This window comes from Mastomys coucha, unplaced genomic scaffold (genome assembly GCF_008632895.1).
Source record: "Mastomys coucha isolate ucsf_1 unplaced genomic scaffold, UCSF_Mcou_1 pScaffold20, whole genome shotgun sequence".
Lineage (NCBI taxonomy): Eukaryota > Metazoa > Chordata > Mammalia > Rodentia > Muridae > Mastomys > Mastomys coucha.
The window spans coordinates 27,959,492-27,982,988 of NW_022196903.1; the positions used below are offsets into that span (position 1 = coordinate 27,959,492).

Here is a 23,497-nt window from a genome sequence, read left to right on the forward strand (position 1 = left end):
ATATATATAAAGGCATTCAAATATGTATGGGTATACATTTCTGAGAGTCGTATCTCACACAGCTGCACATATATGAAGATATCTATAAGTGCTCATGTGTATACATACCATGTAGAAACCAAATTTGAAATCAGGTGTTTTCCTTGATCACTCAACACCTTATCTATTGAAGTAGGGTCATTCACTTGAGCTCAGAGCTCACCATAAGGCTAGTCTGCCTAGCCAGTTTGCTCTGGAGGAACCCCCTCTCAGCTTCATAAGCAATGAACTTATAGGTACACTGCTCTTCCTGTCCAGAGTTACCATGGGTACAGAGGATCCAAACTGTTCTCAGACTTGCTGCAAGTATTTTCACATGTCCTCAGCTCTATGTAAGACTTGAGTTCAGTCACTCACTTTACATGCCATTCATGTCATTTCAAATACTCAATACCATCTGCTTTAATTTATAATGAGCAAAGGACAAGCATGTAATCCCTGGAAAGATGAAAGGATGGTCAAATAAAACATTCCACAGTAAACTCCATGTTGGCTACATAGAATTCACGACTTCTCAGACTGGCTTATTTCTTCTCTGGCACTTGTTCATAATGAAGAATCACACATCTACAGACAGGGCATGCATGGTATTGATCAATTATCTACCTTACATCAGGCCAGATCTGTTGAGATTATATTAAAAATACCGAGCTCACTTTGACACAAATGGAGTCTTACCAGCCATATGTGGTGTCACACCTATTACCTACTTACCGTCTCTCACCAGCTATACACAGGTCTCCTTTGATGTATATATAAACTTAATGATAATATATGGTGGATATATTATAATACTGAAACACTGTGAGTCACTTATTTAGAAGCCTAAAGATCTAAAAGTGAACTGTCACCAAGTTGTGTACTGACAACACATTAATGATCTATCTTAAGATCAACTCATAAAAAGTGATAATATACAACTTCAGTGACTTTTCCACTGTACACAAAGGCTTATATGCCAAATGTTTACAGAAGTTTTGTGTAAACAGTGGTATTATAAGAGATTTGTATTTTCTTTAGATGGGTTTCTCAAATATTTTATATGGCATGCACTATTTTTGCAATTAGATAAAAGAACTCATCCCTATAACTTTTAGTATGATTTATAGATATTACTGGGTGCTAGGAGATATAACAACTGAGCAGATGGAGCCACAATCAAGACTTTATGACAGGTCTAGACAAGGGAGCATGTAAAAGCAGACTGCAGAAGAGCCCACCAACTCCTCCAGGGTCTTTAGATACTGTCTTCTTGTGTAATGTCCCCGCTGAGCTGCTCTGGCCGGTGCTACGGGGTGCCGGAGGCAGCAGCTCTACAATGTAATGTCCCCACTGAGCTGTTCTGGTCAGTGCTACAGGGTTCTGGAGACAGCAACTCTCAGGTGTGAAGACTGGAGACATCACCAGAGATCTAAGACAGAACTGGTAGCCCAGAATTCATAAGGAACCAACCTTTAATCCGCTTTCCTGCCTGGAGCCCTCGCTGCAGGGGCTTGTTTACAGACTGAGATGTTTTTTCCCTGTTCTCACTTCTATGCTAAAAGACAGAAGATTGTTTTGTCTTAGGTATAAATATCCGGATTCACTAAGTAAAGAACACACACCTTGATAAGAATCCACTTGGCTTCTGTGTCTTTCCTTACTAACTGCTTGCTCCCACAGATAATTGTTCGTCCCAGTCCTAGAGCACCCACCGGGAGACAACATTCTTGTTCTTGGTGTCCATCTGAAATCACATCACAACCCAGGAGTCAGATAATCTGACCTCTGGGCTGGACGGTGAACAGTTATAACTCTTGGTTTTGTTTGAGCTTTAACCTTTAGGATACTTACTTTATTGACCCTAGCAACCAGAGTTGGACTAAGGAAGCAATGCCTCAGGCTGGGAGGTGGGAGAAAGGCTACAGAACACCATGGCTGCTACTGATGCTAGGGTCCTCCATGAAAGGGGCTGGAGGGCATAGGGAAATCTGCTGCTCTCTGGATCTCCTAGGAGGTTCCTTGCTACATGGCTGAACCTCTTCAGGACCCATGTTATAATTCATGAACGCTAACCTTTTGAGTTAGCTTTAGCTTCTTGATTCATTTATTTGTACTTTCCAAATGGCCTCTGCTCCATTACTGCCTTCCTGGAACTGCTATCTGGTTTCTCAGCCTGTATCAGAAATGCCACAAACAGGGCTGTTGCACTAAATCTAGGAGTCAGATCCAAGCATCCTCTTTCTTTCTAAGCCTATTAACATGATGTTCCACAGGCTGTCAGTCCTCTTCAATTTGCCATTTGCCAGAGAACCTCTCCAGGGTGGGTCCTTGCTGCTGTGCTGGGTGGGGGGGACTCAGTATCTGTATGTGGAAGAGCAATCATTCCAGTGAGGGAAAAAAATTAATTCCAGTTATTCGGATTGTTTGTTTTCCTAATTTAAAAAAAAAAAAATAGGAGGAAGATCACAAACTGCCACCTAAGGAAGACTGGATAACCTCCTAGAGAGAGGGCAGGGCACCTTCCTGGGCTGAGCATGCATCACTCCACACCATGAAAACAATGTGTAAAAGATTAAAAGGCCAACTAAAGAGATTTCACATCCTTTGTTTGACATTTTGCCACTAGCCATACAGTAAATGGCAGCCGTCTTGCAAAGTGGTAGTGGTACACCCTTTTAATCCCAGCACTCGAGGTACACATAGGCTGATCTCTATGAGTTCAAGGCCAGCTTGGTTCACAGATTAAGTTCAAAAACACCCAGGGCCACACAGAGAAAACAAACAAACAAACCTAAATGACAGCTGTCTCTATGCATACAACTGTCACCAAACGTACAGGGCCAGGGGGCGGGGGGAGGGCGGAATCAATGGATTTGGGAGATAGGGGTTCAATTCAAGCAAAATGAGTTAGTTCTGACTTTTAAACACATGCAAAAGCTAAAAATAGATTCCTAGTTGGTAGTGAGGGCTATACACATCTGCCACTGCAGTGCTGAGGGTACTTTTACCAAAAGAAAAGTGCTTCATAGCCTCTGAGTCTTTCAAAAACCAGGATGTGTTAAATATATGCAGATAACTCCATGGAACCATCAAAATATGCCAGGGAGAAATTTAAATGACCACCATAATAAAGAATATGATCTTCCCCCTTTATAGTCTCTCTAGGCTTCTGTCAGTAAAGTAGAATAAACATGTTATTAAAAGAGAATCAATAGGAGGCTTTAAAATATACAGTACCACAAAAGGTCAGGCCCCAGTATTGATTTTAATATAACATTTTTTGTTCAGCTTCCCAAAGGGTTCTTTTCTAATATTGTTCTTCATTTTTCTTTCACTTTGTTCCCTGACTGGTGAATTTGTTGTTCCTGTCTACAGAAAACTATCTAAAGGCTGAATTTGCTGGGTGTGAGTCATTCCTGTGACAAGCTGCTGGGAAATGAAAAGAAAAAGAAAACAAAATCAGCTCCCTCCCACAGACATAACCAGGGGACTTAAAGGGAGAGAGCTGGGGACAAATGCAAGAGGGCATGGAGCATACACAGCACAGCCATCAAGTCCCACAGGGCCATGGTGGGTGGGCACTATCCTCCCTGGAGCCTTAGAGGGACCGATTCCAGAAGCTAGAAAGCCTGAGGAGCAGGATGGCAAAGAAAGACGCCATCTTCCAAGCTACAGCAAAAACTTTCAGCAAAACAGCCAGAAATGCAGAGATCTGCAACACAGCCCAAGTTCCTCTCCACCTGAAAGACTGCAGTGTGCAAAGGAGAGCTGGCCCACAGGGAGAAATTAGAGCTATGTGGCCAGCTAGAAGAGACAGTTCTTGACACTGTCCCAACTTGAGATGGTTCAGAACCTTGCAAAATGCATGCTTTGATACAGTCTTGCACATAATACACTGTAATAATTCACAGAGTTACAGAGTTTGAATAGGCTTAAGGCCAAAACTTAACTCAAAAAGGGGGAAGAGAGAGATATTCTCATTTTGTTAGGTTTTCACTTTTATAAAGTGTTTTCTAAAAGAAACAAAACAAGCTGGAAAATGTCTCATGCATGAAGTGCTTGCTATTGCTATCAAGTATGAAGGCCTGAATTCAGTTCTCCAGTACCCACTTAAGAGCCATGCACAATCTGTAAGCCCAGAACTCGGCTTGCTGGACAGTCAGCTTAGAAGAAACAGCAAAGTCAGCCATAGCCAAGTATCATTGTAATTTAGCAAATATTTTTTTTGATATCTACCAAATGACAGATGATATATTTTGCCCGCATACACAATAAACAGACACGGTGCTGCAACACAACAGAAAGCAAAAACTGGGGAGCCTAAGGCAGGAGGCAAGACAAGCTGCTAAGATGGATTACTTCACACAGTGATGGCTCAAGCCTCTTGGTACAGTTGAGAATAGTAAGAGGGAACCCACCATGCAAAACATGGGGCCCAAGTACTCTGAGCAATGAGCTGTGGGCACATACAAGACCGGCATCAGACGTGGCTGTAGTGTTCAAGGAGAGGGCAGAGATGTCACTGGACAAAGGCAGGCTGAGTCAAAACGCCAAAGGAAAGGGCTCAGACTTGAGCAGATGCTAATTAAAAAGCCATTAGAAATGTTTTAATCAAAGATACAAACAAGATTAAAACTGCATTTTAAAAACTACTTTGCAGAGAAAGAGGGAGAAGAAAGGGAAGGGATGGGAGGGGAGGGATGGGAAAGGGAGAGAAGAGGAAAAGCGGGGCAAGTGGCTCCCTAAAGTGACCATGAAAATAAGAAATGGCAATGCCTTAGAGCAGCACTTCTCTGCCTAAGCACTAACTCTGTCCTCATGAGGACAGGTCTTTATGAAAAGTAGTTGTGTGTGTAAAAGCAACATGGCTACCCTCTACCACTCAATGGCAGGCCCCTAATTGCTGTAGCAACTTCAAAGTTCCATGAGGAAAGAGAATAAAATCCCCACACAGTGAGAACCAGGAAAGATGAAAATGGTGAGAGATAGCCTGTAATGTACTAGAAGGCACACGGTTCCGGGCTCTGTTAATTAGAAAGAAGGCACAAGGACATAAAGCAGGAAAAAGGAATCAAGAATAATTAGTAATCAAAATGCTTTCTCTTAAACTAACATTATTCATACTTTCATCAGCTGGAAGAAAGAGCTTTCTAAGACAAAGTTACAAAGACTCACTTGGATAAGGGCTTCTTTAAATCTATAAAAACAGACTTGCACAGTTGACAGATATATTTATAAAAAAATGCACAATTTCCAACAAAATCTACAGAAATATTATTCTTTACCCACTATGACAGTATTTTGACAGTTTCATTTCAAAATATAGTCATGTGAATTAAAAAAACAAAAACAATGAAAAAAGTCCTCCTCTTTACAAATCTTTTGGAACTAAACTCTTAGTTCTTGAGCTCCATAACTAGTAGAGCTGACCAAGCTAAACCCTGCACAGTATAAAACATCCTCAAAGGAAGCCCACAGGTGGAACATGAAAAAAAAAAAAATCAAAGAAAGCATCCCTGTGGGACCAGAAGCCAACCCAACATCTACAATACAGCCCAGTAGAGTAAGGATGGGCTACAGCCTTCTGGCAACTTGACTACTGAGTAAGTGAAGTCTATGTTTTAGCCATTTCATCCACAAATGAGGAGACTAGCAAGTCAGAAGCAGCCTACAGGAATACATGGACAAAACAATCAACAGGTGCATACAAAGCGTTTGGATAAGCAGTGTCTCAAACTGTGAGTACTAAATCCACATCACAAGTGAGTGTCTTGCTTGCCTGTTTGGTCAGAAATGCAGTCTCACTGTGTACTACCTAGCCTTGAAATTGTTGTCCTCATGCCTCCAGTACTAAGATTACAGGCAGGTATTAACTGCCATGCCTGTCTGGGAGCCTATTCTTAAAAAGTGTTTATTATCCAAATTAAAGTCTACTTGAGATTTCTATTGACTGAGTAGGAAGAATAGCTGGTTATATAATGTCACACTTGTTTCCTTTAAACACAAGACTACATCACCCCTGGGATAAGACTTGTGAGTGGTTTTATGGGAAAAGAACAAAGCAGTGAAGATGAGGCATATTTCTTTGGTAATTTTTCTACAAACCAGTATTATCTGTTTTCAGTACTTTGAAAAATGACCTTTCTTAGTCAAAGCAATTTGGTTTTGTAGAAATAATAAAAAGAGTCACAGAAACTCAGTTAGATAATGGTTTTTTAATTAATAGACATTTCTCACATTAAATTGGTGGTTTCAGTGATTTTTTTGGGGGGGGGGGGTACTGTTTTGATGTGGTTTGGTTTTAATCCATCAACCCTACCAGTGAGACAATGAAATGTAAATTCTTGGTTTTTAAGAGACTTTTGTTTTGATAGAATCAGCGATCACAAATGAGAGCTAGGCAATGGGAATGCTAAACGATATGTTTTGAGAATTCATGTTGGAACCTGATTTTAACTTGTTAGTTGAAATATTTACATGGCTAACCTTCATTTTTTCTACTTTATACTTGACACTGAAATCACACTAAAACCATTTTAATGAGGCAAATTGGAAAACTCTCCAAATGAAATAGCTGAAGCCTGGAGGCTCTAGATAGTTTATGAAGAAGGAAGCAACTGTAAATAGTGAATAACTAATAAATTGCTCTTGTAGAAGCTACTCATACTTCGATGGAGGGATTCAATATTCTCATTTCAAAAGCACATTGCCTCAGCAGCTAACTTTCTAAGTGATTAACAAACTAAGTTTGTGAACTTGCTGTGACAGCCTTGACATGAAGGGCAAGCACACAGCAGAGATGAGCACCGTAAGCCCGAGTCCACACAGCAAGCATCACCCAACACAAAGCAGCAAGCCCTGGGGCTTTCCCCTAATTCCTGGGGCTTTTGGGGGGGGGATTCTCCCCAAAGTCTACAAATGAATAGAGAAGAGAAATAAGTGCAAGATGAGATTTCTGCTTGTCTGCTGCTAGTGAAAATAAGCGTCACACAGTCCTGCCTCCTGAGGAGAAGTGGCTCCTCCCCTCCATACAGGCACAGGAGTTGCTGCACATACAGTACACTACTAGGTGTACGTGAGCACCTCACTGACCAGAGGTACATCCTGACCTCTCAAGCTCACAAAACAGGGACTGGCTCCCTCAGCATATTCTCCACTATGCTATTTAGAAAACAGTCACAATATTAAGTTAAAGAACTAACAAGAAATTCAAATTGCCACCCTGACTAAAGGAATCGACACAGCCCAGCATAGAATAGTGACTTACAGTCTAGACAGGGATGGGATGAGGGAAGCAGACACTACTTAAACTGGGAAAAGCCAGTGTTTAGAAATGTAAACCTGAGGTAAGATGAAATTGGCATGTGACTTGCAGCTAAGTCACCTGAACTCCTGAACTCCATTCAGGGCTCAGCTCACAAAAAAAACCAAAAAGATCAGGGGAGGAAAGGTGGAGGTAGTGGCCCACTCTGAACACCTCTCCAGAGTAAACAGCCAAAGATGTCAAACTTTTTGACACTTACTCAGTATCACCAGCAGGCCCAGCAGGTGGCCCAGAACCCAGCTTATGTGAACTACTGCCTACAAAGAGGGACTTCTAGACTTAATCAGGCCACACCTCAACCACCTTCTAAAACTAAAAAGGGATGAGTCTACCAGCAAATGCTCTTTGGATAGGAACATATTTGTTCCTCATACTGTAAATGTGTTTCCTGAACAAAGCACCAGGCCTGCAAAGATGAAGAAGCCTCATTCTGTAGAAAGAAGAACTGAGGGAAAAGAGTAGACAGAGCTCACCTCACTAGCTACAGCCAGCCTGCATCGGCCTGCATCGGCCTGCACACTGTATTTCCTCTGAGTATGTTTTTAAATAATGACAAGAAACAATGGGCTGCCATTACTCAGTAATGAACTGAGTAAGCTGTATGAAGTCCAGTTCTCACCTGGCTCTGCTGCACCATCTCACCCACCTATTTTGATAAAACTAGCAAATCTTTGGATAAGCATTAACAGAGTAAGAAATGAGTAAGAAATAGAGTACCGTACTACTCCCTCTCCCATCCAAAACAGGAAAACCTGGACTGTTCCAGGTAAAGGAAAAGCTTCAACATGAAGGACAATAGAACACAGAGAGATGATTTCCCAGACACTTCCACAGAGAAACCAGTTCCAGCAAAAATTACTTCAAGCACTATGCTACATGAGAGAAAATGCTGTAATTACTGTCAGGAGAAACATCTGAATAATACGTGTTGAACATCACGGCTGCAATTACAAGTAAAAAAGTTACAGATTGTGATGGCATGCTTGATTGGCTTGGGTTTTCCGGCTCGATTCTTGCCATGTGAAAACAGCTTCTGAAATGGGACTCAGAGCAGGATTCCTGAGAAGCAGAGCAGCGACAGAAGAGAAACTGAGTGTGGACAGTGAGAGATGCGCATAAGGCTCAAGAGTGGACTGTCTACCCATCTGTAACTGGAAAAGCAGCTGTCTGTTTAAAACAAGAGTGTCACTGAAGAGAAAAGATGGCAGTGGCAACTGGCCCAGATCCCAACAGCTAGACATTAGCAGTCCTTCTAGCAGACTCCCTGACACTAGGACAGGACCGTCTACAGCACGGGGAAAGCTGTACCCACCTTGAAGCAGAGTAGAAATGTGTCAGGATAAAAGTACTGCAAAGCAGGGAAGGAAGGAAGAAGCAGGTATGAGACTGAGAAGAGCAGTGATCTACAGGAGCAGCTTCTATGCCACGAGGGTCCGTCACTGTGCACAAAGGGGGCTCCCATGTCTAACAAATCGTCCACATCTTCAAAGTGGCCAGATGCTTGGGATACAGCACAACAAGCTGCTATACCAACCCAGGCCTTCAATGAGCCACGGAATAGTAACAACTGTTTCTTCAAATACCTTAAACTCGAAATTCTGTTCATGCCAGTGTGAATGACATGTAAAACTACTTGCTACAAACTGATTGCTTAAGGTTACAGACAAACTCTTTTTATGACAGGTGTTGATAAGTACTAGTCCTCAATAGTACTCAACAGCCCTCTTATTGTCTTTAACTTACTACATATCTATAAATTGCATATAAGTTGAAGTTGTAGTTTTTATAACCTTATAATTTGGGCATGATAGAAAGAGTATAAATATTACACTAAATTAAAATAAAAATTTGTAGTCATTGGGTAATGTCAAATTATAAAGATACCATTCAATTTTCATTTTATTTTAATATAAGATATAAACATGCAATACCCAACCACATGCATTAATATTAGTAACTTTTCACTATAATATAAAAATAATCTGAGGCAAGCCCACTTTATTAAGAAAAGATGCTATTAGCTAATGGTTCTGGAGATTCGAGGCCACGGCACCCAGCTTAAGTTCACTGCACTGAAGCTACTGCTGACAGCATCTCAGAAAGAGCATACAGGAAACAGTGAGGTCACAGAGAGCAGCCTGGCCTGGCTTGCTTTCCCAGTAGCTCATTCCTGCAAGCCACAGGGGTGGCGGGTGGGGAGGTGGCAGCCATGAGACCACCTTAGTTATTCTGAAGGGTGTGAGGGGCAGTACCTCCCTGCTGTGCACAACCTATGCACATGTATTTTTCTAAGTCCCTCCCAAAGCTTCTATCACCTCCAACCTTAAAACATTAGAAGCCAAGTCTCCAACACAGGAACACTTAGGGGACAAAACATACTCAAGCCCTGGCACTGTCAGAAAGACAGCTGTAGTCAGTATCTTCCAGGCCTGGTGATTCATTCGACTGAAAACTATCTGTGAGCATTTTCTAGGTTTTAGAGACAGTACTTGAGTCCATGACTACTTACATAGCTTAAATGTGGCCATACCGCACAATACTGTTTGTCTAGCCTCTAACTCTTCCCTCCCCAATATTTTACCTTTTTCCTCCAAAGGCTGAATGTATCTAATAATATAGTCAAAAACATATTAAACAGAATGGATTTAGACAGAAGGTAACATTACCATGAGTTTCACTATCACAATGAACAAGATACAAGAATGTTTTAAGTCCTATTTCTGGCATCCATACCACTATCAATGGGAAAAATTACTGAACTATGCTATGCTTTCAAGGAGACAGCTGATAAAATTTATGATTATTTATTAACTAAATTAAGGCTCAATGGATTCAATATAATTTTCCAAATTACTAAAACAGAGGACAAATCTCAACTGATATCCATTTAAAAATAGCAGGCAGGAAGTCTCTCAGCTGACAAACAGCTAGCCTCACAACTGGATGCCTACTCCTTTTTCCTTCTTGATTTCTTGAAGAAAGGTTATTAAAACAAAGCACTCTCACTTGCCTTTATAGATAAAGAGGTGAAATTCAAATGCCAAGGGTCAAAGGTCGGAAGTAGTCACATTTTTCTTGCTGTCAGAGATTGGCTTTTGGAGGCAGGACAAAGAGAGAAGTAAATCACATTTTTAAAAGACTATGTTCAAACTGTAGCAAAGTGTATTGCATACTTGTGACATTGGCCTACTGTAGCTGCCAAAGCAGTATGGTCAACCTCAGCCTAAATACACAACAGACTACCCCAGCAAAACAGGCTGGCTCCACTGGACCCTCAGCAGCAGCCCAAATGACTGTTGCCTTGATTAGATGTTTTAATGAGCAAATGCAAATTAGACAAAAGAATTTAATCGAGGAGGCTCATCTGTAATTTGGGAGCATGATCAGAAAACCACTCCAGTGCCCCACAGATCCACAGTAAAGTAAATGGAAAGTTCATGTACAGATGTGGTTGTTTGGTTTTGGTTTTTAATTAGAATGTAATACAGGTTGCTGCAAAACTTGTACTCAGCTCTGCTGTCACTATGGCACTAACAAGAAATGTCTCATGGGAAAGCCAGCATAAAGCCAGCATAAAGGAACAGAACCTAAAAGAAGTGGGGGTAAATTCTGAGTGGCTAGAAGAAATCTCTTCAGCTTACATGACTTTGTCTAAATGTATGTGCCATGACTAGTCAGAACAGCAGAGAAAGGGCATCTGCTCTGGGAGGAAGCCTGCCAAGGTGCCATACAATCTGATGGATTTCATGGTCTGGTACACAGATGGGCTGATTTTACCAACACATATTTTTCCACACTTTCACATGCCTAAAGTACCTCCTGACTACAGAGAGGCAGTCCTGCCTGGGGTGTCATTGCCTATACAAAGCATCAAAATTTACACAAGTGGTGTCAGCAGTTTGGAAAACTCCCAGAAGTGGCAGTGGAGCAATCCTCTAAGGAATACTATGTCGCCAAGATTTTGAGGATGGTGAATATGATACTACGTGGGAAAAGTGGGACACCACGACTGAGCAAATGAACCAAATGAGTGAAGCCCAGTGTGCAGAGGCCTGAAAGAGACTTGAACCCTGGAACCTCACTGTTGGCACAACTGGCATTTTAGCCAAGCGATACTTTTTGTTGGGGACAGAAGGTAGCAAAGAGCCCGTTTTATCCTAGAAACTTATAGAGCTGAGTGTATGGCTGAGGACCTGAGGCAGGAGCAGCTAGCGGAGCTTACCTGTGTCACCACATGGCTTCTTTGTCAGAGTGTGGATTTTATAGCCCTTTCAATCAAATGGGGAAAACAGTTTGTATATTATCAATGTTTTTAGTTATAATAAAGAAGCCACCCTGACCACTGCTGAATCCCACCTGAAGTGAAACCATCCTATAATGGCCGTGTCTGTGTAGTTATTGCTGTAGCTGCATGTGTCATGACGTGTTCTGTATCTGGCCAGGATAACCTAGAGGCAACACTTTTCTAATGGTAAAATAAATCTCATGAATATAAACTCTCACAATAAACCTATTTTTTCCATCATTGACCTTTTCAAGTATTTAAATAAATAACTGCTGTGTACTGTGAAAAAAAAAAAAGAGCCCGTTTTATGAATGACATGATCTTTAGCAGCATCTTGGGTACCATCTACTAGATAAGATTTGACAAGTGTGACGGCCAAAAATGTCTCTAAACATCGTCAAATGTCCTCTGGAGACCAAAATTTTCCCAGTTGAGAACCACCACCAGTTTATTTTGCTTATGAATACACAGGCAGCATTTTTTTTTTCAAAATTAGTCTTAGTGAGTTATTTTAATCAGAAACTCTAAGAGCTGAAACACTGTATCATAATTTGCAGCCATTTTCTTTTCTCAGTGGTACATCTTGAGATCAATGGCATCTTCAATTCACCATCGTACTCCCCTTGAGGGAGCCCTCATCTGAATCTGCTGAGAAGCGGCTTCCTCTTCCTGCAGTCTTAGCCAGTTCCAGTCTTCCCTAGCTAGTGGTCCTTCTGTCTTCCTTTCTGAACTATCAGGCTTCCTAAGTTAACCACAGTTAAGATTTGATCTTTTGGTCCAAAGAAATCTCCCTGAAATAAGGTTCTGAGTTAAGCTGTCCTGACAGCAGACAACGCTGCCACAAGTTCACCACCCTGTTAAATCTTGCTGGCCTCTCCTGAGCACTCAGACCTGACAGAGCACGGACACAAGTGAGTAGTCTGCTATTTGTCTCTGGTTTTGAATGAGCTTTAAAATTTGCTCAAGGAAAAGGTTGCACTTAAAAAAAAGTTGACCATTTTCACCTCACAAAAATAGAGAACACTTGAGAAGAGAGCAGGGCACAACATGTTTGACCATTACACACTGGACATGTCACTAGCACATTCAATACTTTGCATCAATTAAGAACTAGTATATGAAGTTATAATAATAATTCTCTAAAGAAAAATATCACTGTGGAAATTAATTTTGATGTCCTCAAGCATATGTATTTGAAATTTACTTGTCTGTGTATCTTTGTTTAGATCTCACGTGCTTGAGAACTGGTAGACAATTCTGTGTTCATTTGAGGGAAAAGAAATAACTTGGCCGTCAGGACTTGTGCAGGTGACAAGGTAAGAGCATGAAGAACCACTCTGAAGAAATGCTCACAACAACCCTTTATTCAAACTTAGGCAACAGACACGCCAAGGCATAAATGCACTGCCACTCCAAGACGTTGCTTTCAAAAACTGAACAGAAAGCTTTCTTAATGCTTGTGCTCAAGTTTCTTCTCTGGTGAAGAAAAAAAGAGGAAGAAGGTGGGAAAAGCTATTGATTCGTCCAAGTGTCATATAGAAGACACGCTCTGCCAAGATTTGACAGCTGGGGGGTTGTTATGAAGAAAGCTTCAAACAGAACATTAAAAAAAAAAAAAGTAATAATATAACAGCTGTTCTATCCTCTGCTCTCTGAAAAGGTGACAGAAAATAACCCTTTATCAATAGTCATTTGTCCAGGTTACACCTAGGTGCCAACCCCATGCCACCTGAGGTACGGAGGGGCCCTCATGCTCCTGTTTGTTCATCTCATCGGCCCTTTCCCTTTTATGGCCAGAGCACAGCACATGGGAGTCAAATCATGAAGAGAAAGGCACACATACTACCATGGTGAATTACTCAAAGAAAAAGCCTGCACTGTGTGAAAAGAACTCTTGAATACAGTTAGCAAAGTAAACATGAATTTGACCCCCCCAAATCCTTGTGAAAATAAAATTTAATTAAAGAAAATATAATTTCAAGATATAAAAAAATGCTATCATAACATGCTGCTTTTACTTCTTACTTTACATGTTGCTTAACTTCTTAATGAAACTGATGTAGATTTTTTTTTAATATTTAAACTTCACTAATTATATACACTCCATCAACCTAAAGTAATTAAATAATTATAAAGTGTTTCATAGGAAGTCACTATAAAGACACACACAGTCTTCTGGAAGTGTTGATTATATCTCAATTTTTTAATGCTTTATCTAGTTCCTTAAAAATAATGGATATAATCAACAGCTTATATTCTTTTTCTGTATGTTGTATGGATACACTGTGAATTCAAACTCATCAGCTGTGGGATGGACAAAAAAGTTCAAATCATATGTTGAAGGTCCTATGGCCAATGAGGACTCCAATCCAGCCCAAAGCTTCCTTCTACTACCTGACCAAATGAATTACAAATAAGTTCTAAGCTCCTGCTCCATCTAGAAATGGACCTACTGCTCATAGTGCAAAGATACCATATGACCGCAATGTTCTATGCTCTATCTAGCTTTCAGAACCTGCACAAGTAGTAGGCGAAGCGCTTGACTCTTGGGTTAAAATGTATTTGCACATTTCTATGTACACACTTTAGATCTTTAAAATGTAACACCTTCTCAAAATAAATGTATGTATATGTATTATCTGTGGGTTTTTTTTAACATACTGCTTCTCTCCCCAGCTCCCACCAGTCTATGACTCTTGCAAATTATTTGAAAAAGCACACATGGATCTACATGACTGTCTATTGTTCCACTGAAGGCCTGTATATGATTCAAGCTTTACTCCCCCAGGATGATATTGAACTGCTTCCAGGTTTTAACTCTATTACTTCAATGAGCATTATTTTACCTATTATTTTTTTTATAGTGCTAATAATGGCAATAACAAAATGAGAGTATCTATATATGAAAAAGTCTAGAACAAAATATGAAAAAGTGGTTATTTCTGCAAGACAGAATTATAGATGACTTTCATTTTTAACTATGCAAATTTCTATGACATCTTAATTTTTTAAGTTGGTACATTACTAATTAGTGCTATTTGTTAATTCAAGCCTTATGTGTGACACATGATATTCATCACTACCTATAACAGTATCCATTTTAATATAGAGTAATGGGCAATTGAATTTTCAATCTTAAGCATATTTGTTTAGAGATTTAGATATTCCTAGAGAATCCTCAGAAACTAATTTCCATATATTGAAAAAGGAAAGCTCATACAACAATAATTCTTTAAAGACATGAACAATTTAGGGTTCTACCAACCACAATCCCAAAGCAAAAGAGCCAAGTGTCTATCTATGTTCAGCATATTTGGAGTTCTGCCATACAAAGAAAAGTAATTTTGTTATTATTGTTTTTGTTGTTGTTTTGTTTTGTTTTAAATCACAAGTTAAGAGTATTTGCTGTTCTTGCAGAGGACCCACATGGTGACTCACACTGTCTCTACTTTCAGTTCCAAAGAATCCAATGCTCTGTTGTGACCTCTATAGGTACCAGGAACACAGAAAGTGCATAGACCTACATGCAGTTAAGGCACTCATCCACATAAAATAAAATAAATAAATCTTCCTTAAGCATGCTACATATCACAAGTCCAGGCAAATCTTCTCAAGTTCCATGGGACTCACCGTCTCTGGTGTTCTGACTCCTTTTTGTCTTGCTCCAATGCCAGCTCCTCAGCTACTCTTCTTTTCAATTCTTCATCAGAAACTACAATTAACACAAAAGTAGAAGAAGATAAAACAAATGGCTTGCTAAAACAAAAACAAGAAGAGACAGCTAAGCTGCATCTCAACGGGCAAAATTGTGCCAGGTGGTCAGTGTCTTCTTGGAATTTCCTGATCGCTGTAGAAAGGGTCAATTAGTACACTTCAAGAATAATTGAATCAAGAGTCCCCTAGTGACTTAGAAATTTCAACACCTGCCAAAATTTATAATAAACTCAAGGAACTGCTTACTGCCCAAGTGGGGTCTAAGCCATTAAGTGAAGGTCTTTAAAATGATGTCCTAACATTAAAGTCTGACAATATCTGTAAAAGGAGGTCAGACTGTCGAGTACTTTAGGGACGAAAGTGATGCTAAAAGCTCCTCAATTCAACAATTAAATAACACAAATATTTATTACAGAGCGCAGAATATTTGTATTTATATTATTTTTCCATAATTTATGAAAGAGTATTTATGACTAATGGGTATTTAGAAACCATATTTTCTGGGATATGTGTCATTCAAATTCAAGTGCCAACAACTGGAGAGAAACATGGAACAGTACTGAGCACACAGCTGGAGCTTCCTAAGTACCTGGAGACTTCATTGGCAACATCTGGCCTTTCCAATTAAAAGATTGTATACAATATGTCTTGTAAAGATTCTAACAGCTATCATAGTAAATAATGGACAAATTTTACAAACTACTTTATAAGAGTTTTCTATAAGAAATAGGTAAAAACCATCTCTTCCTCATTAGAAAAATACTAACTAAAATTATTAGCAGAAAGCACAAGAAAGGACCATTGAGAGCATTTAAGAAAACAGAGGACCTAATGTTATTCCTAATAGTCCCACTTCTTAGATGGAAGACCAGACAATTTGTATACATTATTTGGTGACCCAGACATAAGAGATATGCACCTTGTCTCGGACATATGCAAAAACTTACAATATGGAACAAAAACCTTTTTTAAAATATGGCACTGACTCTAAGCAATAAATATCTGTGATGGTACATAAAAGGTTTGAAGGCTGTTTCCCCTCAGTTATAAACTGTATGGAAGTAATGACAGCATCAAAGAACATCATCAAGGAGTAAAAAGAGGACTCACAGAATGAGGGTTGGGGCTTTGCCAATTAGAGCTTACTAGGAGACTTGTAGCTAGAGACTATAATATATAAATAGTTCATAGCCAAATGAGAAAATATAACGCCAATAAAAACCAATAAAGAATATAAATAGGCATTGTTTAAAAGAAGATAAGCAAAAGGCGAAAGCACACAGAAAACTGATCAACATCAGTCATTGGGAATATGCAAGCCAAAACCACAATGAAATTCCACTCGATACATAATGATACACAGATTAGATGCAATCAAAAAGGCAAAGAATGAGAAGTGGTAAAGAGAGAAAGCCAACCCTCATACATTACTGGTGGGGACATAAATGGCATCACTAGGGAATGTAAATGACACCTCTGCCAGGATAAACAAGTTGGCAGTTTCCCAAAATCCTAAATGTGATTCAAGAGTTGAGCTCTCAGGTACTATATATGCTCAAGAGAACTGAAAGTATTTACTCATACAAAAACTTGTTTATGAAAAAGTGTAGCATAATTATTTATAATAGCCCAAAGGGGAAACGATCCAAATACATATCAGAAAATAAACAGGTAACCAAACTATGGCACAACCATTCATGTAATTATATAAAAAGAAATGGAGTCCTAGTACATGCTACAACAAAGATTTAAGGGAAGGAACTCAGAGACAAAAGGTTATATAATGTCATAGATTGTATGCTTTACACTTTAGAATGCCCAGGAATGCTAGTATACTGAGTGGAGGCTGTCTGGATGGAGAAAGTGGGGCATGAAAAAGACAGCAATTATCTTCCACTACTCTTGGCGATGGTGATATATGCAAATGTGTGTACACACACCTTTTGGTGTCTTTTGTCCGTCTGTTTGGTTGGCTGGTTGGTTTGGCTTGTTTATGTCTTGAGGTGGAATACTAGTTCCTCTTGGGTTTTTTAAAAACAGATCATTACTATGTTGACCAAGCTGGCCTCAAACTCACAATACTGCTGCCTTACTTTTTAAGTCTGAAATTGTTCCAAATTATAATACTTGATGGTTGCATACAATTCTATAAACAAACTAAAGACAACTGAACTGCTCACTTTAAATGATAAATAATCCCAATAAAGAGTAAGTAATATAAAACACAGACATGGAGAGGGAACAGCAGGGTCTTGGCTAACCCTACGTGGGGGGGGAAGGATTAGCCAAAGCCCATGCAGCAGCTTCCTTGTGAGGGTGCTCTCTAAGGGTCTTTCCCAAAGTTAGGCTATTTCTGTTCTGTTTCTCCTTCTTTTGGAGTGATGTCATGAAAAAGAGCCTTAATTTTGAAAAGGTCAAAGGTCACATGCAAACCAGAAAACTGTGTTACAACAAAGACTGCCATCCAGCTACATCTTAAGGTTGTGTTTTTCTTAAGGTTTTTAAATAATAAAAGTAACAACAGAGAAACTGCAAGCAGTTATAGCTCAAAAAGGGAGCCTGATTAAGTCTGGTTTTCTATATACTAGGCTTTGGGTAAGAAATAATTAATCTCTCACGTTTGACTTCTTCAATTAAAAGCCTTACAGGTGAACCTGACAGAACTGCAGTTCTAAACTAAGCACCATACAGGGTATCAACATGGCCAACTTCTCAGAAAAGCTCTCAATGTGACAATCCTCTCAGGTTGGACTTAGCTCCATGAGAAACACACATACTTAGTATTATCTGATCAAAACCTATCCTGAAGTCTGGCAGACCGGGGTGAGCCACAGTTGTCAACTTAGAGATGCAACCACACCTGAGTTCAAATTGCAGTAGAACACTTTTTCTCAGGTAAAATTCACTAGGATTCTCCATCAACACTCAACTGGTCAAATAAAACTAGGCCTCTGGAAGACCTCAGTAAGTTAAGCCTAAATATGAGTCACTGAGATCAGTTTTCCATGTAAGCTAAGGAAAGTCTCATGTCTTTGGTTTATTAGGTTATTTTTCCAAATTATTGGGGTCTAATAGGCAAAAAAAGTATATTCCCAATGTGATTATTTAATATCATACAAATTATGCAATGACTACATAATCAAATTACTGCTTCAGCCACCAGAGTTTTTCATGGGTGTATTGTTGGGTCTTATCAAATCTCAAGTATAAAATAAAATGTGTAAAATAAAGTCACCATGTTGCATATGCTGTCTGTCCAAAGCTTAAAGTCAGCAACCTACATCCAACACCTCCCTGCTCCCCAAGCCAAAGACACACTCCTCCTTCTCCCTCTCTCCCCCTCACCCCCTCCCCGCATCTGTGGGCCCAACATCTCAGGTTTCACAGTAAGGGAGTCTTAAAGCATGCAGCATGTCTTTCTGTATCTGGCTCCTTTCACTTAGTGCAATGACACATCCTGGTAGCTCATTTCCTGTCCAAGGCACTGGAGTTTCCTACCAGGGAAAGGCCCAAGCCAGCAGTGATATGATCACCTGGGACAAAGAGGAAATGGCATTACCAAATGGTGACGAGGGAGGAGAGGAGGGGTGTGGATGACAACAAGGCCATGGAGGTAAGACTTCAGGCACAGTGCTGTGAGAGGGGAGGGAATGCAGACCAGAGGGTGGCCATTTCTTTCCCAATACTCTCTGCCTATCTTTGTCAGCCCCCAAGGCCTGTGGTAAGGCTAGAAGCAAGAGCAAACGGATTAACAGTAGCATAAAATATGCAGGACACGTGGAGTGGGGGAAATGCAAACAGGAAAGTACCAGCAGGAAAAAGAAAACAGAAAAAGGGCAAGAAAACTCTAAAAGGCAAGGGATAGGCTGGGTAGGTGAAATATCCCTTGGGATATGCCCAAGGGATAGGCTGGGTAGGTGAAAGGAACAAAATGCAGCAATAGAATGCCCTAGCTATTTCCAAGAAATGGGAGGAAAAACTCATAACTTTTGGTCTCAAGGTCACAACAGGAAAAGTAATTACCTAAGCTTAGAATCCAGATTTTAAAACGACAAAAGATAACTCATGACCTAGCATAGAGAATTTAGAATCTACAGTAGCAGATCAAAGCACAGGCAGAAAATGAGCAGTGTGGTAATGGCTCCTGTGCAAACCTAAGCTTCATGTTATTTGTTTTTAAATCAATAGAATACAGAAAGCAACAATGTATTTCTTCTGAGAAGTCAGATCCAAGCGCCCAGGAGAAAAAGATACAGCATGCAGAGCCTAATATTTAAAATGGCCTTTCTGGAAACTTCTCCAACTCTCTAGATCTGAACATTTTCTCAACTACAACTGTTATTAAACTAAAAGGTCAGTGAAAAGCTGAGGGAAGGCAACTTTGCCCATTAGTGCTGGAGTTCCCAAGCGGACCTTCAGGAGAAATCTGAGAACTGATCAGGCTACCTCAAGGAGACTTGCCACAGAAATCTGCACATGCTGTTTCAAGTTCAGTGAGTACCGCTGGCTTTGTGGCTTTCCCATGCATACACAAGTTCCCTTTAGAACATTATGGCTTAAAGATGTTTTCCTCAAATACATGTACCTTGGAAAAGTCTCAAAAAAAATCACTGGAAATTCTTGATACTGAATTTGTTTTAATGAACACTAACATATTCTGTCAAATAGCTATAGAAAATAGGACACAGCATAAAATGTAAGAAGAAAGAAAAAAAAGAGAAAAGAAAGAAAGAGCTAAGAACTGCTGCTACTTGATTATATCGAGTATGGCTTTAAATATTTTCTTACCTGAAAATAATTCTCGATTAAAAACAGCTCATGATTCCTAATAAATTTTTATTTGCTCACTTGTTTTAACTAAAAAGCAGTTTGGGATAGTTCAAATAGTTTTCTAAAAATCCTGTAATTCTCTATTCATCTAAAAATCAAAACTATAATTGTGTGTTTAAGACCAAGTAAGAAGCTCCAAGATGGCAGCCCTATCAATGCTCAGCCCTATCGAATCTGAGCAGTCTTTGGAACTGTGAGTACCAGGTCACACCCTCAGAGAAGTAGAGCCCACATTCACTTCAGCTCTTCTATGACATCTGATGTTAGAGTCCAAGAATCGCTGAGGGAAGATCTCAGACTCAAATAATATGCAAAGGCAAAGACCATTCATTTATTCTGCAGCAATTACCAACATGCAGAGGTCAACCATTCATCAAAATGGCAACAACTCGAGGGGCTCAGAGACACCCTTTAAGCAGAGCTAAAGAAATTTTCCAGAAGGGTTAGGTAACCTCTAATATGACTGGTAGGGGAACAACAGTGACGTTATTACAACTTTGACTGGTTGCTAAGTTAGTTCTATTATGTTTGATGAGACCTTGAAGAGTTTTGGAAACCAGTTCAGTGGTGGCTTTGCTATCTCCTCCAGCCAGGTGTCCCAGGAGCTGACTCAGCTCCAGGCCTATACTCCCTAAGTCAGGGCCATCGTTGACTAAAGGCCCACTGTCACTGGCTCCTTCTGAGAAGCTCAGTATGCTTCCTGGAGAATTGAACTTTTTATTCCCAATGTTTTAAGACCTCTCAGAGGCTCCTGGCTGACTCTGTTACAGACGCACTGATGACACAAGGAAGCAGCAATAAGGACACCTTTAAAACAAATCTCTGAGCTGTGAACAGAAACATAGAAGGCCTTACACACTCATCAACAATGGGAAGACACAATTACAGATTTACAGAATAGTCTCAGATCTGAAGGGACAAGCCACCTTCCTATGCAACTTCTCCTGCTGTCTTAGTCAATGTTTCTATTCCTGCACAAACATCATGATCAAGAAGCAAGTTGGGGAGGAAAGGGTTTATTCAGCTTACAATTTCCACATTGCTGTTCATCACCAAATCAAGTCAGGACTAGAACTCAAGCAGGTCAAGAAGCAGGAGCTGATACAGAGACCATGGAAGGATGTTTCTTACTGGTTTGCTTCCCCTGCCTTGCTCAGCCTGCTCTCTTATAGAACCCAAGACTACCAGCCCAGGGATGGCACCACCCACAATGGGCTGCCCCACCTTGATCACTAATTGAGAAAATGCCTTACAGCTGGATCTCATAGAGGTACTTCCTCAACTAAAGCTCCTTTCTCTGTGATAACTCCAGCCTGTGTCAACTTGACACACAAAACCAGCCAGTACACCTACCTTTGCCTAATCCTTGCACATCAGTTACAGTATACCTTTTGGGAGTGGGGGAGTGAGACAGGGTTTCTCTGTGTAGCTCTAGCTGTCCTGGAATTTGCTCTGTAGACCAGGTTGGCCTCAAACTCATAGAGATCTGCCTGCCTCTGTCTCCCGAGTACTGGGATTAAAGGAATGTGACACCACTGCCTGGCTTTTTTTGGTGGGGGTTGGGGGTTGAGGGAATAAGGTGGAAACAATTCTTAATCTCTAATGAATTGCTTAATAAAAACTAAAACTTGCTAACACCAGTTCCTTTTGGGATCACCCCTTTACTTAATCTTCCTTTGGGGCTTTAGTTTACAGATAAACATCATGTCCAGTCATAAAAAAATCTATTATTTTCTGTGCTAACCTCTGAGAGAAACTATGAAGCCATACTATGTGGAGAAAATGTGTTACTGTTTAACACAAGCAGATTTTAGAGGATTTTGTCTTCTCTGGATTTAGACACTTGAGCTACAGCCTGCAGCAAAAGATACACTCAAATTACATTTCCAACTCCACAGAAACACTCATTAATCGTAAGATGGCAATAAATTCATTAATATGAAGAGAACTTATTTTTAAAAGCACTAATGGAAGCATCCATGCAATCAATAAAATACAACACAGAATATTACAGCTAAACAGCCCTGGTAGTGCTGCAGCATAAATCTTGTCCTTTGCCGCCGCATCTCCTAACAGGTGCAGGCTTTGATGACTAAGATAGATCTCAGGGGTAAATAAATATGTAACAGTTTGTCATTTGTCACGTATTCTACCTAGAAGACAAACTTATTTAAACACACGAAAATACACATCAAAAATAATATGTTCTGGCAACAATTAACATCAAAATGTCCTGTTACAGGAAATATATCTTAAAATTGCTTCAAAGATCTGCAACCTGTCTACATGCCCAACAGGGTAACTGTGCCTACTAACACATTAAAGTTAATGAAGATAGAATGAAAGTTCCTAACCGCACATTCATAATCAAAAATATTGTAGCAGAAGACACAGTGTTACAAAGAGCATGGCAACCTAAACATTTAGGCACCAAGTTAATAGTCTATTTTGTAGTGTTGTTCCTTCAACAGGATTTATACACCTTTGTAAACTTCTAGTTTGAATGGCATAATATGCAAATAATCGCCACCTCATTGTTCGCTTCACCATAAGCACTCACAAACCAGACCTACATTCCATTGTTTGTGAAAACACACATCAATACTGGGCTGCAGAAGCTGAATAGCAATAGATAAGTTTGTAATTCATAGCCTAGAGTTTTCACATTCGTAAGCAGACAATTTGTAAAACCAGTATTGAGAAGCAGATACATCTAGTATTTCATGTCTTAATATCCTGAATAATAGTTGCAAGATCTCACAAAGCCTCTAGGAAAATAAGATCTATAATTTAAATTAAGAAATAATAATTACCCCTGGATATTGTTTTTTGATGCATAGCTTAATTTTTGTTTGTTTCAAAAATGGATATATTTTGTTCACTGGGGATACAAATATAAATTAAACAGCATTAACTCCCCAATCCCAAATGAAGTATAAAAGCCACACAAACCGTCTCCATTTAATTCAAATAATCTGCAGTTTACTTCTCCAGAACAAGAGCAAGCTAGAAATCAAAGTCTGCTCATAGCTTTCCCTCCCTTTACTTTGCTCAGAGCCTTACACTGCTTCAGGCCACAGCTGTGGCACCTGTAAAATAAGGACCCAAACCATCAGGTTTCCGATATCTTTCCTTCCTCTGTAACCATGTTAAGCAGAAGACAGACGGACTGAATTCCAGCTTGAGCCTCCATGTGCTCTAGAAAGCTCGCTGAAATGAACATAAAGGAATAAAGTGGTCTATCACAGAAAACAACATGCTGCCAGTTGTCCTACTTAAAGTGACATATCATTCATTCACAGAAATTATCTCTCAGGTATAAA

The 23,497-nt window shown here is 39.8% G+C and overlaps 1 protein-coding gene across 2 annotated transcripts in view; it reads right to left on the minus strand.

Moving 5' to 3' along the window:
• The window catches only part of Chchd3 (coiled-coil-helix-coiled-coil-helix domain containing 3), a 276,351-nt gene that overhangs the window by 202,102 nt on the left and 50,752 nt on the right, over nt 1-23,497 (minus strand). For both annotated transcript variants that reach the window (XM_031381451.1, XM_031381452.1), the window contains exon 3: nt 15,261-15,342. In XM_031381451.1, coding sequence (XP_031237311.1) covers nt 15,261-15,342 — 82 coding nt within the window. The remainder of the gene's footprint in view (nt 1-15,260; nt 15,343-23,497) is intronic.